Source organism: Typopeltis vanoorti, chromosome 3, assembly GCF_054136105.1.
Source record: "Typopeltis vanoorti isolate ZY-2024b chromosome 3, IOZ_Tvanoo_1.0, whole genome shotgun sequence".
NCBI lineage: Eukaryota > Metazoa > Arthropoda > Arachnida > Uropygi > Thelyphonidae > Typopeltis > Typopeltis vanoorti.
In genome coordinates, this window is record NC_143551.1 from 44147245 (window position 1) to 44162261 (window position 15017).

Sequence of the window (15017 nt, forward strand, 5' to 3'; positions counted from 1 at the left end):
CCAATACATACATTATGATGCCATGGTAACGCTAAACCTGTGATTCTGTAAAGTCTGTGCCAATAATCACAAATGTCATATTATCTCATATCTAATATTATTATTATCATCAGACCTCCAATGAGTCAAAAGACTCATCATGGGAGGTCCATACTCATGCAAAAATATCATCAAACTATGCCTTAAATCCATACTCTTACCACACTTTCAAGTAAACACATTCTGCTGATTAACCATTCTCTATGCAAGGAACCTGCTCCTCATTCCCTTGCTCACACCCTGCTTACACAACCTCCAGTGATGGTTTCTTGTTCTACTCCTGTCTCCCACTATTCCATGAAAAATCTCCTCCACATTAACTTGGTAACAACCCCTCTCCAACTTATGCATCTCTATCATATTCCCACTTTTATTCTCAAGACTCTGCAAGTTGCATTTCTCCAATCTGTCATCATATCCAACTTTCTCTGGACCCTCTTTAAAATATCCTGATACCCAAGAAACCTAGGCAAACAAATCTGCACACAGTAATATCAACATCCAGCCTGATCAAGGCCTTATAGAAAGGGACCAAAACCTATCTGCTTTTATATGTCATGGTTCTTGTTGCTAGAATTCATAGAATTTTAGCAACAAGCAACGTGGCACTTAAATTTCTGTTCACTCCCTGATCTTTCATCTCTTCCACCTGCTTCAAAATTTCCCTATTAATTGTATACTCTTCATCCCAATCTTGCTTACCAAATTTTCAGACCTTACATTTTGCAACATCATACTCACAGCTCTCTCACACAGGCTACTGATCACTGGTGAAAGAGCTGCAATATTTACTTTGCAAAAAGTTACTATACAATTAAGTGCATTTTTAAACATAACCAAGTTCAAAAGCATACAAAAACAGTTCATAAATTTGTTCTGGCTGGACTTTCTATGTGAAATATGACCATAAAAACTGTAGAAGAAAAAAAAATAAAAACCAAAGAAATTAAACTTATGAGTAGGGCAGCAGCCTATACACTTTTGAATAAAAACAGATAAATAAAATATCTTTTACTTATCGATACAAAATTAATAACGGAAAAAACTCACGTACAAAGATTATTTAATAGTATAATTTTCGCCTGTGTGTCACAGGCATCTTCAGTACATTAAGCTCAAATTAAACAATAACTGACAATTCCAAAAAGCGCCACCTAAGTAGCTGGTGTAAGATGTGTAAGATAACTAAAAAGGTCAATAACTTTCCTAAAAATAAAAATTAAAAAAAAAAAAAAATAATAATAATAATAATAAAATAAAAATAAATAAATAATAAAAAAAATTAATACAATAAAAAGTTAGGAAATAAAAAGTTTACAAATCAGCTAATCTTTCCTAACTTTTTATTGTATTAATTTTTTTTTTATTATTTATTTTATTTTATTTTATTTATTTTTATTTTTTTAGGAAAGTTATTGACCTTTTTAGTTATCTTACGCCAGCTACTTAGGTGCCGCTTTTTGGAATTGTCAGTTATTGTTTAATTTGAGCTTAATGTACTGAAGATGCCTGTGACACACAGGCGAAAATTATATTATTAAATAATCTTTGTACGTGAGTTTTTTCCGTTGTTAATTTTGTATCGATATGTCTACTCACGGTATACCTCTTGTAAAACTTATCTTTACTTAGTCATTCTGAGTAATTCTAAGTAAAAGATAAAATATACAAATATAGAAAACAATGGATTGAATTTATTGAAATAATGAAATGAACAAGTCAACACTCTCTAAAAATATAATCCAGCGTCATCCAGCTGTAGAACATAGAAGGAAATAAGATGGGAACAGGCCACTGGGACAAAATCTGTAAAAGGATTATTATTATTATTAAGTGATTCAGTAAAGTTTGTCAAAACTTTTGTTGCATTAAAGTTTGACTGTTTTACCTAATCAAATAATGTAAGCATTACAAACAACGAAGTGGCTGTTAGTATATTATGTGATCAACAAAGTTATATGCTATTAATTAAATTTATAAGTATGCTATAAAGATTGCCATTTTAATCAAAATTACCTAAATCCAATACTGGAGATTTTCTCATGGATAACAATGGTTTTTCTGAACACTGAGCCTGGAAAAATGCTTTCTTTTCTTCAAAAGACAATGGAACATCATCTTCTACTCCATCATGATTTGTTAATGATTCCATATTTCCTGTGGCAGAATCAAATTCTTTATTAAATGGACTTTCAGCACCACCTAACAGTACATCTTCCAATGAAGTATCTATTGTCTCTTCTTGAGGAGCAGACAGGTCAAAGGATAATGAAGATGGAGTTGCAACATTTGACATATCTTCACTAAGAAAACTAAATGGAGATATCTGGCCATCATTTACTTCTTGATGAGTTTCATCATTTTCTTCAGGAACTTTAGGGTGGAAATATGGAGATCTGTAGGTATTAAAAATATCATAAAATTTTCACTATATTCAATATCTATATCAAAATGATTTTTAAAATATTTGTTTCTTTTGTAGTTCAATGTTCAGCATAGGCAATTAATGAATTGACTATGCTGTTGTACCTTTTGCTGACAGTTTCTTTTTTTTTTTTTTTTAAATTAAACTATCCATATTCAATAATACAATTCCCAGAAAATAAAATTTTTGTTCTGCTAGAAAATTACTGAATGGTAGCTGAAACTCTATTTCAATTAAATCGAAAGGAACAAAGTGTTGTAGTAACACCCAGCTTAAAAATACTACCCACTAGATCACCAAGGCTAACAAGATGCATATTACTGTTAATTATTTCTAATTACTAGAAAATAGTAATAATAATAATAGTAAAAACAAGATTAATAATGCGAGAGCTACAGAAAAATATCAATTTTGCAAAAATTAAAAGGGGTGCTTAAGGATCAAAGCTAGTTAACTGGGAGAAGATCATAACATAGCCCTTTAAAGAAAGTAGAGAACTGAATGGGGCTTCTTAGTAAATTGTCCAATCCTCACCTTTTTTGTAATGCACCCCATTAGTAAGTATCTACCAAGATACTAAATGAAGAAGGATGGAGTGGAAATCCAGGATTTATCCAATGAAATGGTATTTATATTAGCCTAAACAAAAATGAAATGATGGTACATTATCATAAAATTTCAAGCAGGCTAGGACATTGCATAGTTAAACAAGACCGTTTGCTCTTTTCATCACAGAACCAAAGCAAACAGCAAAACACATAAACTAATAAACCCTGATTCAAAATCACCAGAGATCAAAGTTGGCACCAACGAAATTCTTATAATTCTTATCAACCACCCTAATCTTAACAATCATGATGGTCTCTAAAAATCCCAAGAATATGGTCACATAACCTTTTCATCCAGGAGTTAATTATAAATAGGACAGTAAGTAATCCAGGATCTTAACTCTCATGTTAAATTAGGACACACCACTTTCACTATAATAAAACTATCCTTATAAATTTGTTCTCTGATAATGTTATAAATAGAATATAGCTTTGATGTAGTTTTTTTTTTCCTCGCTAGAGGGTCAGGCCAGTGGAATAACGGTTAATCAAATCACTGTCTATTTGGCATACTGTTTGAAATATAATATAGCTTGTCTCTCTGTGTGTGTGCGTGTGTGTGTGTGTGTGTGCGTGCGTACTCCAGATAATGAACTTAATATGAAAGTTGAAATGCTGGGAAATTAAAGTAATTATTTCTAACATGGTTATAGTCTCCATAATTTGTCCGAAATTAAAAAGATTCAAAGTTGAGTAGCTTTCGGAGGTGAACCAGAACAAATATTATTCGTGTATCTGAAAAAATGAAAGAGTCTGAAAATAAGAATCAAACATAGGAGACTTGGAAGCAGACCCAAAGAAAATAATGACTGAATCAGTCAGAGGAATGTGGTGAGGTTGTCTACAAAAATAGAAAAATCAGAATTCCATAGTGGACTCAAGAAGGTAAAGAGACAGTCAGAGAAAAGAAGAAAGTGTTCCAAAAGTTCCTGGCAAATAAGTCAGCTGGTGCTCTAGAAAAACAGAGAAACACGTAAGAAAGTGAAGAATTGTGTAAAACTAGCTAAACAAACATGAGAAAACTTTGGTAAGAACATAGAAAATAAAAATCAGGAAGGTTACAAAATATTCTGAAGGCTAATTGAAAAGCTTAGAAATGAAATAAAGAATACTCTAAAAGGAATTAGATGATAAAAGTGACATGAAAACTGAAGATAAAGTTATTTTAGATATATAGAGTAATTACTTTGAGAGAGAGAGAGAGAGAGAGAGAGAGATTGCTAAGTGAAACAAGCAGTAACAGCATGGTGGTAAGAAACGTTTAATAAGAATGCAGGCAGGAGTACATATCAATATTTGAGGTGGAAAACATTATCCCATACCTGAAAGGCAGTTGAAGTAGATGATATTCCACCAAAAGTGCGCAAATATGGAAGTATAAAGATTTTCCAATGACTGCACTGTAATTCAGATGGCCTGGTCAGATGGTTGAATTCTAAATGATTGAGTAAAACTGAATGCAAAATTACAGAGATAATGCAAGCATAAAAAGGAATAAGAAAAACTGTGGAAAGGAATTTTGGAAGAGAACAAGCTGCATTCAGGATAACAAAGTTTGCCATGATCAAATTTTCATTTTAAGACATATAGTTGAGAGTTGAGTTTTGAGATTTGGTGCTACAGAAGGCTGTTGAGGATATCATATACTGAAAAGCATACAAATGAATGGGATAGAAAAGATCAGTAGAACTTTAAGGCTCCTTAAGGATATGGACAAAAGAAAGTTAAAATATTTTGGACATGCTGAAAGGATGGACGAGAACTTCTCAGAACAATAATAGAAGGTAAAGTTCCCAGAAAAAGAGGAAGGGGTAGACAATCAATGAGATGGATGGATGGATGGTGTGTGTGTGTGGAGTGACTAATCTTCAGAGAGTTGAAGACTCCAGAAAAGCAAACAACAGGACTACATGGCAAGGCCTGGTGTGGCACATCACCGGGCATCGGAGTGACCATATGGCATCTGTGGATGCCCAGTGAACATATAGACACAGATCTGGAAATGCATATGAAAAGGCACCAAGGGAAAAGCTGTTCAAAATGCTATAATTAGTGTAAATGAGAGATTATACTGAGGAATACAGCAATTTGTAAGTCAGCATTAGAATGAGGAAGGCATAGGAAGATGGTTTGATGTTAAATCAGGTGGGAGACAAGGGTGCATATTATCTCCACTATCATTCATCATCCATATGGATCACATTATGAAAGAAAGTGGCACTAAGCCTGATATCAAAATTAGAGATATTAATTTTCAATCTGCATGTAGATGATGTTATGCTCCTAAATAAATCCATTGCAAACATGCAGAATTCTCTAACTAAATTGAATAAATGCTATAATAAATTTGGCATGAAAAGGAGCAATAAGACAAAGACAATGAAAGAAGGCAGATACATGCTAAAATATCAACTGCATCATGAATGAAGAAAACCTACTAAACATGTAAGACATTTCAGCTATTTAGTTTCAATTTTCTCGCTGTTCTGATCAGAAGGCAACACGTAATAAAGTTATATGAAATAAAAGAGAAATTATTCAAAACACTAAACTAGCTAAATACAAGACAGTAATCAATTTCAAGAATAATTTTAAGTTATAGATCTTAGAGATGGGTTAGAAATAAAACAATTCATCATAGAATAGAGACAACATATATTAGACATTAGACAAGCAAACAGATGGCAGCAATGGCAGTATCATACTGAAAATGAAGATATTAGGAAAGAAGTTAACATTCAGGAATGTATTAGGAGAGCTAATCTGGTGATATGGAAGAAGAAAGATTAGCAAATCAAATGTTTTGCCAGAATGGGAGGAAAAACAGCAGGAGGATGACCAAGATCTGACTGGATTGATACAGTCAGAAGAGTCTTCGAGGATAAATATGGATACAAGATATGATATATCTTGTATCCATATATATTTTAGTCCTAACAGATAACATTTTATTTTGTAGGAAAGTTATTGATAGAATGTTAGTAATGACGCAACCTTTTCATGTAGTACCAGTGGCGGCCCGTGAAGCTTTAAGTGGGGGTGCTGCCTATACAAAATAATTTTAAAAAAATGTATAGGCAGCACCCCCACTTAAAGCTTCACAGGCCGCCACTGTGTAGTACTATCATAATATCCCAGACAACTCTCTGTGAAGAACACATTAACAATTTGATGATGATTATGCAAAAATTAAAATTTTAGGATGTATTTTGTAGGCTTTCAACTTGATATAAAACTTCCTTTCTAAATGGCTTAAGTAAGGAAATTTAAAATTTATGTTTCTCCCTGTTCACTCCATATCTTAATATGCTAAGTTCAGACAACCAAATTATAATCTGTTCATGTTTTATTTTTAAATGGTATATTGTCAAAGGTTATGAAATGTAATTAATGAATGAATAATTCTGTTGTATTATTTTGCATTATTATTATTATTATAAAGATATAACCATGCAGTCAGCAGACATCATAGTCAGTCTCATATAGTAAACAACATACTGATTCAGTCTTTATGTTCAAACAGCTTCCAGAAAATCATTCCACTTATCAACCATTATACACATAAACTATGTGCAACTTTCAAGGAATGATTACAGTTAGTCAGTATATATATGTGCAAACACTCAGACACATATGCATTGAGAGAGGGGAAAGGGAGTAAATATTAACATACCTTCCAAGATCACCACCACTCCGATGCAGGACAAATTTTCAAAGAGCAGTCAACTTGCATTTGTAGGAATGCAATATCCAAGATCTTAAGTAATGATATCAAGAAGGCACACAAAACATATACCACACATCTCTGTGTGACTTGAAACTGCAAATACAATTCACACAGAACCTGAACTCTATTCATTTCTACAAAAAATCAACACTCTACATTCTTGTATTAGGTGCATGCTAGAAAAAGAATCACTAAAAGGAATCTCTTTTCTAGATGTACACATCCAAAGGAAACAAGATGGATCTATTTCCACATTGGTGTACCAAAAGACAACTTTTACAGGTTGCTATATCCACAATACACCAGCCAACATAAATCTCAAAAACACAGTACCAGTAAATCTCATAGTGTCTCAAGCACACACACAATTTATTCCTCTGAAGGAAATTGGAAACTTATCAAGCAAATAGTCCTAAATGAATACAATCCATGAATAACAAAAATAATTAAAACCTCTCCTATAAACTACCCAAGACAAGAGGTCCACAAGATTCCTATACCATATATTAAAGGCATCTCTGAGTGAATGGAAAAAAATATAACAAAATATTGCTACCTACAAACCCATCAAATAAATCGATAATCTATTAAGTTCTCCAAAAGACAAAATTGTACCAACGATACCGAATAAGTCCACAGGATTCCTATACCATATATTAAATGCATCTCTGAGTGAGTGAAAAAATTATAATGAAATACTGCTACCTACAAACCCATCAAACAAATCCATAATCTGTTAAGTTCCCCAAAAGACAAAATTGTACCAATACCTGGCACATACAAAGTACAATGTTCAAGCAACCTGTCTTACTACAAACAAACAGAAGATTTTTATTAATATTATCCAAAGACCCTCATCTAGAAGGTCCCTTTTGTCATACAACTAGCTCATCATGAATAAAACAATCAATCATATTCTCTGCAAACACCACACTCTTAGGCAATGCATTCCAATCATTCACAACTTTCCATGCAAAAAACCTGCTTCTCACTTTATACAGCTTCTAGGAATGACTTCTTCTCAATCAATCTCTCACCATTTTATGAAAAACCTCCTCAACATGAATCCTATAACAACCCCTTACAAACGTGCTTGTCCCTATCATAACACTGCTCTTCCTCCTATTCACTAGACTCTGCAAATTGCATCATCATAACCTTTCTTCATCATGGAGGGAGGAATTGGAAGGCCAGGATATCATTAGTGCTTGGAAATGGTGAAGAAATATTTGTTAGCAGCAATAGTAAGCTGTATTCTACAAGTGAAGAAGTGGACACAATTTGGATGACAAACAATATTAAATAGGAACTGTATGTGAAAAATAAGCTATGGAAGGATATAAGGAGACAGGTGAAGAGAAGATGCATGAAGAATATAAAACACAGGCCAGGAGAGCAACTAGTATGGTAAGGAAGGCAAAATTGGAATATGAGAAGAGATTGGTCCAAAGAAAATCCTAGGGAATTTTTTAGCTAATGTGGCCAGTAGGAGAAGAAATGACTGTGGAAGATTGACATTGTGTGATAAAAAAGGGAATAGAGTGATTGATGCAGAGGACATAGTGAAATTGTTCAATGAACACTTTATTGGAGTATTTCATCCTGGAGGAGTAAATTTTAATACTAGAGTGATAGGACAGGTTCGACATCTAGAGGTGCAGGAGGAGAGTGTGTTCCAAATACTGAGTACTCTGGATATCAGTAAAGCTGTGGGACTGGATGGTATTTCACCACGAGTTTTGAGAGAATGTGCTAAGGAACTGACAGCTCCTTTGACTTGGCTTTTGAATGAAAGTCTGGCTATGGGAAAGGTGCCCAGGAAATGGAAGGAAGGTAAGATAGTGCCATTGGATAAGGATGGTAGCAGACTGGAAGTGTCTAATTATAGGCCAGTTTGTGTGTCATCAGTAGTCATTAAGATCTCAGAGAAATTAGTGAGGGACTGTATACAGCATTGGGTAAATGAGGGTAATGTTATCTCTGAGAGTTAACATGGATTTGTGAAGAGATGCTCTTGTTTTAGTAATATGCTAGCCTTTTATAATAAAGTTAGAAGAGCAGTAGATGAGGAAAAGGCATATACTGCCATTTTCCTGGATTTAGCAAAGGCATTAGACAGGGTGCCACATGATAAGCGGATATTTAAGTTGCAGCACATGGATTTGGATGTCAGGTTGGTCAACTGGATTCATGATTGGGTGTTTGATAGGTATCAGAGATTTGTGTATGGTGGGGCAGTTTCAAGGAAGCGGAGGGTTACAAGTGGGGTCCTACAGGGCTCAGTATTGGGACTTATATTGTTTAACCTTCATATCAATGACATTGTCAGTGGAATATTCAGTTGTTTGTGGATGATGTGGAGCTGGGAAGGGTTATTAGTAATAGTGCAGATGTGGTAGCCCTGCAAGAGGATTTGAATAAGCTAGAGAGATGAGCAAATGAATGGAGATGTCGGTTTAATGCAGCAAAGTGTAAGGTCTTGAGGTTTGGAACACATCGATGGGATGCTGCATACTCTATTTGGGGGAGCTATACTGGAGGAAGTAGGAGGAGACAAGAGATCTGGGGGTTGATGACTGATAGAAACCTGTTAAGGTAACACAGAGGATTGCTGCAATAATGAGAAGGATGCTGACCTGCAGAGATAAAAGAGTTATCATTCCATATAAGACCTTGATCAGACCACACTTAAACTATTGTTCTCAGATTTGGTCCCCAGGATTGGAAAGGGGATAAATTAACTTTAGAAATGGCACAAAAGGCAGATAACAAAGATGGTTTCAGGACTGTACAATGTTATTTATGAGGAACGGCTGATGGAATGTGGACTGCGGAGTTTGGTGAGTAGAAGAAGGAGAGGTGATATGATTGAGACTTTTAAACTGTTGAGAGGCAGTTACAGGGTTGACACTGGGGAGTTCTTTCGCTTGGTTGAACAGCGGGAAGGAGTGATGACAAGGGGCCATCCCTAGAAATTACGAATGGAAACTGTTTGCAAGAGGGTGAGGAGTGGTTTCTTTGCATGGAGGGTGGTTGAACCGTGGAATGCATTGCCTGATAGAGTGGTGAGAGCGAGAATGGTCAATGAGTTTAAGGAGTGGTATGATAGACTTTGTGTTTCCTAGGAGGGACCTCCCAAGATGAGTCTTGATAGACTTGTGTTTCCTAGGAAGGACCTCTTGCGATGAGGCTTTTGAGTCCTTGAAGGCGTAAATAATAATCAACATCCCATGGATCAGAAACTATTTTGGTGAATCATCTCTTCATCCTTTTGAGAACTAGGAGACCAAATCGGTCCATATGTAGCCTAACCAGCACCTTATACAATGGGCCGAGTCTCATTATTTCTACAAGTCAGTGTCCTCTACATTATTCCCAGAATTCGTTGTGTTGTCCTCACAATTTTACAAATATGACCTCTAATTTCAGATCGTTATCCACCATCACCCCAAGATCTAAAACTAAAACACACTCCTCAGATCTCTTATTTCTTCCACTTCCAACAATATATCCTCACCAAGAGGAAATTCTACATTCAATCTTTGTTTTCCAAATGTTAAAACCTTACATTTTGCAATATTGAACTGGTATCTTCCACACCGATGCCCATTTATTCAGTCTATTCAAGGCTTCACAACATCTGCACTACTCCACATAATTTGTCCCAACTTTGCATCCTCTGCAAACATCTGAATATCCCAATGCGAATATTCCACATTATCATTAACATTTAGGTTAACACGTTCGCTGCCACGCTACTTCGGCATAGTCTGTTCCCGTACGCCGAGCAATTTCACTTCTTCAAGATCGGTACGATACTCTCCTTGCCAGCAGTCAGCGTCATATGAGTATACTCATTGTTGGCTTGTGCAGAGCATATACCATCTATGAGAATACACAGTTTTGATACTAGCTCCAGAAGCCAAGCATTTTCACTTCTTCAAGGTCAGTACGGTAATCTCGTTCCCAGTGGTAAGCGTCATACGAGTATACTCATAGCTGGCTTGTGTAGCTGGTTTACCAACTATGAGTATACTCATAGTTGGCAGCAAACGTGTTAAACACCAATCGCCCTAAAACATGCCCCTCAGGCACACTACTAGTTATTTTGTTCTTCTTCTGGGATATTGCTTCTCCATACATATCTTGTTGATACCTATCTCACAGCCAATCTCCAATCCAGTGCACAACTTTATTTTTTAGTGCTCTGTATTTTTCTCTATTCTCTTCATTGTTTTGTTGGTTTACAAGTATCTTGGCCTCTCTTTTCTCTTCTATGGTAGCTATGATTTCTTGGGTTATCCATTGTTTGTTTATTTTGGGTTTGGAACCTAGAGTGTCTTTTGCAATTGATAGCACTGTTTCTTTTCCTTCTTCCTAGTATTTTCCGCTCTTCTGTAAGATGGAGGGTTTTAATTTCAAGCACATCTGTTCTAAAAATCGACTTCTGCTTGAGCTATCTTTTACTTTTGATAGGTTGATGTTTTCTTCTTTTCTGATATTATTTTTCCTGTTGAATTTTATCTTCACTTTGGCAGTTAATATTTAATGGTCAGTGTCAAAATCAAAACTTCTTAATATTCGTACATTATTTACTGATCTTTTCCATTGTTTGTTTATGATGATATAGTCTATGCAGTTCTTTATATTACCATCTGGGGATGTCCATGTATATTTATTATTAGGGCGTTGACAGAACAATGTGTTTGTAATCATTAGATCGTTTGCTTTACAGAAGCGGAGTAATTGTTCTCCTCTGTCATTAAGCTCTCCGTATCCAAATTTCCCCATCACGTCTTTTTTGTCTGCTGTGAACTGTCCTATTTTAGCATTAAAATCTCCCATCACTATCATGAGTTATCTATTTCCTGTTGCAGTTCTTCATAGAAATTTTCTATTTCTTCCTCTGAATGGTTACTGTCTGGTACATATATTTGGATTATTTTAATTGTTTGACCTTTTTCTTATGCTTGAAGTTTGGCTGTTATTATTCTAGGAGACAATGAGTTTATTTCAATTACTGAGTGCGTAAGTTTCTTTTCAATTAGTAATGCAACTCCTTCTCTGTGTATGTTATCTTTTCTTCCTGAGAAGTACAGTCTTCCTTCTGGTAAATCCATCTCTGCACCAATGTGTCTCTGATAAACCTAAAATACTCCATTTCAGTCTTTTTAAATTTTCCTGGGCTAATTGTAATTTTCCAGGTCGGTATAGTGATCTTATGTTGAGGGTGGCTACATGTTTCACATCCTTGGCTGACCACATTGCTGATTTCTCACCTACTCTATGTGTCTTTGAGTAGGCGCGTCGGTTGTCCCGTATGGAGTAGCACTATCTCGGTTTGTAGACTTTCTCCTGCTCATGAAAGTTACTGGCATAATAATGTAGCCAGCTTGCCATGCCTCTGCTAAATCCTTTGGTCTACGGCTCTTTATTCTTTATTCAGAGCAACCCATTTGGGTTTTCCCCATCTGCCACCCAGGGGATGCGCTTCATAGGAGTGTGGTCTCCCCCAAGTAAAAACTTTAGTTTAATATAACTAAAATCTACATTCGACGTTTCGACCTTTATGTCAAGGTCATCTTCTGGAGCATACAACTATACATAGAAAACAAGCTACACTACAATCAAACTGATTTGTTAAAGATACTGACCAACCGCTACAACAATTGTTGGTCTGACGTCTGGTGGAAGAAGAAAAAAAAATATACATCAACGCTAGAGTCCTATTACTAGTGTTATCTGTTGGTTGTAGAAATACATTGGACGCAACAACAAGTATCTGTCTATATACATATATTAACATCATGATTATACCTGTACATTCCAGCCAATTGGTATGGAATGGTTTCTAATACTAGTTGAAGATTGGCTAGAGTCCTGACTTATGCTGGATCTTACATATTAGGTAGGCTGAATGTGTGCCATCCAGATCCTTGGAATTTTCATGCCATCTTTGTTGTTGATATTTGGGTGGTTTATCAGGATTTCACAGGCTTCCTTAAATTTCCTTTCATACTAGGTTTTTGTGTGGTGTAAAGAGTGGGTGCTTTTCCAGTTGATTTGGTGTAAGGTGTTGAGCGCGTGGTCTGAGAGGCCTGCTTCACCATAATGGTCATATTTAATGTGTCTAATGTGTTCTTTCTTGCATATAGGGATTGTCCGTCCTGTTTCACCAATGTAGGGTAAGTTACAGGTGCAGCGGATGCAATAGACTCCAGGATGTGCTAATGCTAATATTTTTGTGTGATGGGTGGTGGTGGTGCTAATTCATACCACCACCCATCACAAAAATATGGAGTCATTAACACACTTAAAAACAGAGCTACAACAATTTGCTCTCACCAGCAATCCCTGAAACAAGAACCAAAAAACATCAGCGACACATTCATAACTAATTTCTATAACAAAAATACTATTAATAAAAAACTCCATAAAACAACAAAAAAAAAAAACAAATCTAGATTACAGTAAAACCATAGCCATCCCATACATTAAAGGGTTATCAGAAAAAATCAACAGAATCCTACAACATTATAACCTCAATGCCACCTTTAAACCACCCACTAAACTTAAAACCATATTCAACTCCTCTAAGGATCCTCTCCTCCCGTTAGCACATCCTGGAGTCTATTGCATCCACTGCACCTGTAACTTACCCTACATTGGTGAAACAGGACGGACAATCCCTACACACAAGAAAGAACACATTCGACACATTAAATATAACCATTATGGTGAAGCAGGCCTCTCAGACCACGCGCTCAACACCTTACACCAAATCAACTGGAAAAGCACCCGCTCTTTACACCACACAAAAACCTGGTATGAAAGGAAATTTAAAGAAGCCTGTGAAATCCTGATAAACCACCCAAATATCAACAACAAAGATGGCATGAAAATTCCAAGGATCTGGATGGCACACATTCGGCCTACCTAATATTTAAGATCCAGCATAAGTCAGAACTCTAGCCAATCTTCAACTAGTATTAGAAACCATTCCATATCAATTGGCTGGAATGTACAGGTATAATCATGATGTTAATATATGTATATAGATAGATACTTGTTGTTGCACCCAATGTATTTCTACAATTTTTAATATATAATTTTTTGTTTCTTTTTTCACCAGAGGTCAGGCCAACAATTGATGTAGTGGTTGGTCAGTATCTTTTACAAACCAGTTTGATTGTAGTGTAGCTTGTTTTCTGTGTATAGTTGTATGCTCCAGAAGATGACCTTGACATAAAGGTCGAAACGTCGAACGTAGATTTTAGTTATATTAAACTAAAGTTTTTATTCAAACACTGTAGTTGTCTCCATAATTTTCAAAAATGCATGTTTAAATTACAATTTATTTAGGAGCAAACTTAGCTTAGAAAATGCAATTCATGTTAAATCATGAATGAAGTTACTTAAATATAAAGAGCCAATAGGCTTCATTTCGGTGATATAAACATTATTCAAATTAAGGGGATATTAAATCCCACATTGTTTTAAAACCGAATAAGAAACTCAAAGATTGGAATCAGAGAGTTTCATGCCGAATATAGCAAACTATAAAAGTATCGGCGGTTACTAGCATGAGCTAATGCAAGTAGTCCTAGTGCGTAGTACAATCTCAGGCAACTCATTGCAAAGGTGGGGAAAGTTCTGATCGCTAATCTTGGTATTTTCCATAATGTAAAAACACATTTCCTAGGAAATGTATGCTGTTATTACATTATGGTGGGAGGTCACTACCCAGACCGGTTTCAGCTTTTTTTGAGGCTTCATCAGTGAGTAGCTAGACTAAATAGATACCAAAGGGTATAGCGAAAAGAACTTATATACTCAGCTATACGAGTTGTGAAACAGGTGCAACCATTAAGTTACTTAAATATAAAGAGCCAATAGGCTTCATTTCGGCGATATAAACATTATTCAAATTAATTATTCCCCACCTTTGCAATGAGTTGCCTGAGATTGTACTACGTACTAGGACTACTTGCATTAGCTCACGCTAGTAACCGCCGATACTTTTATAGTTTACTATATTCGGCATGAAACTCTCTGATTCCAATCTTTGAGTTTCTTATTCGGTTTTAAAACAATGTGGGATTTAATATCCCCTTAGTTTGGATGAATGAAGTATTAATAAATTATAAAATTCTTCTTTCACAATTTAACATCACAACATCAAGACCACATCTGGCACATCAAACTTACAAATATGGCC

At 35.4% G+C, this 15017-nt stretch overlaps 1 protein-coding gene across 1 annotated transcript in view; it reads right to left on the minus strand.

Annotated features, from left to right (window-relative positions):
* LOC150108087 (multiple PDZ domain protein-like) overlaps positions 1-15017 on the minus strand; it is an 859697-nt gene that overhangs the window by 333250 nt on the left and 511430 nt on the right. Inside the window, exon 18 of the mRNA XM_090415962.1 lies at positions 2056-2435. Within this exon, the coding sequence (XP_090272088.1) occupies positions 2056-2435 (380 nt within the window). The remainder of the gene's footprint in view (positions 1-2055; positions 2436-15017) is intronic.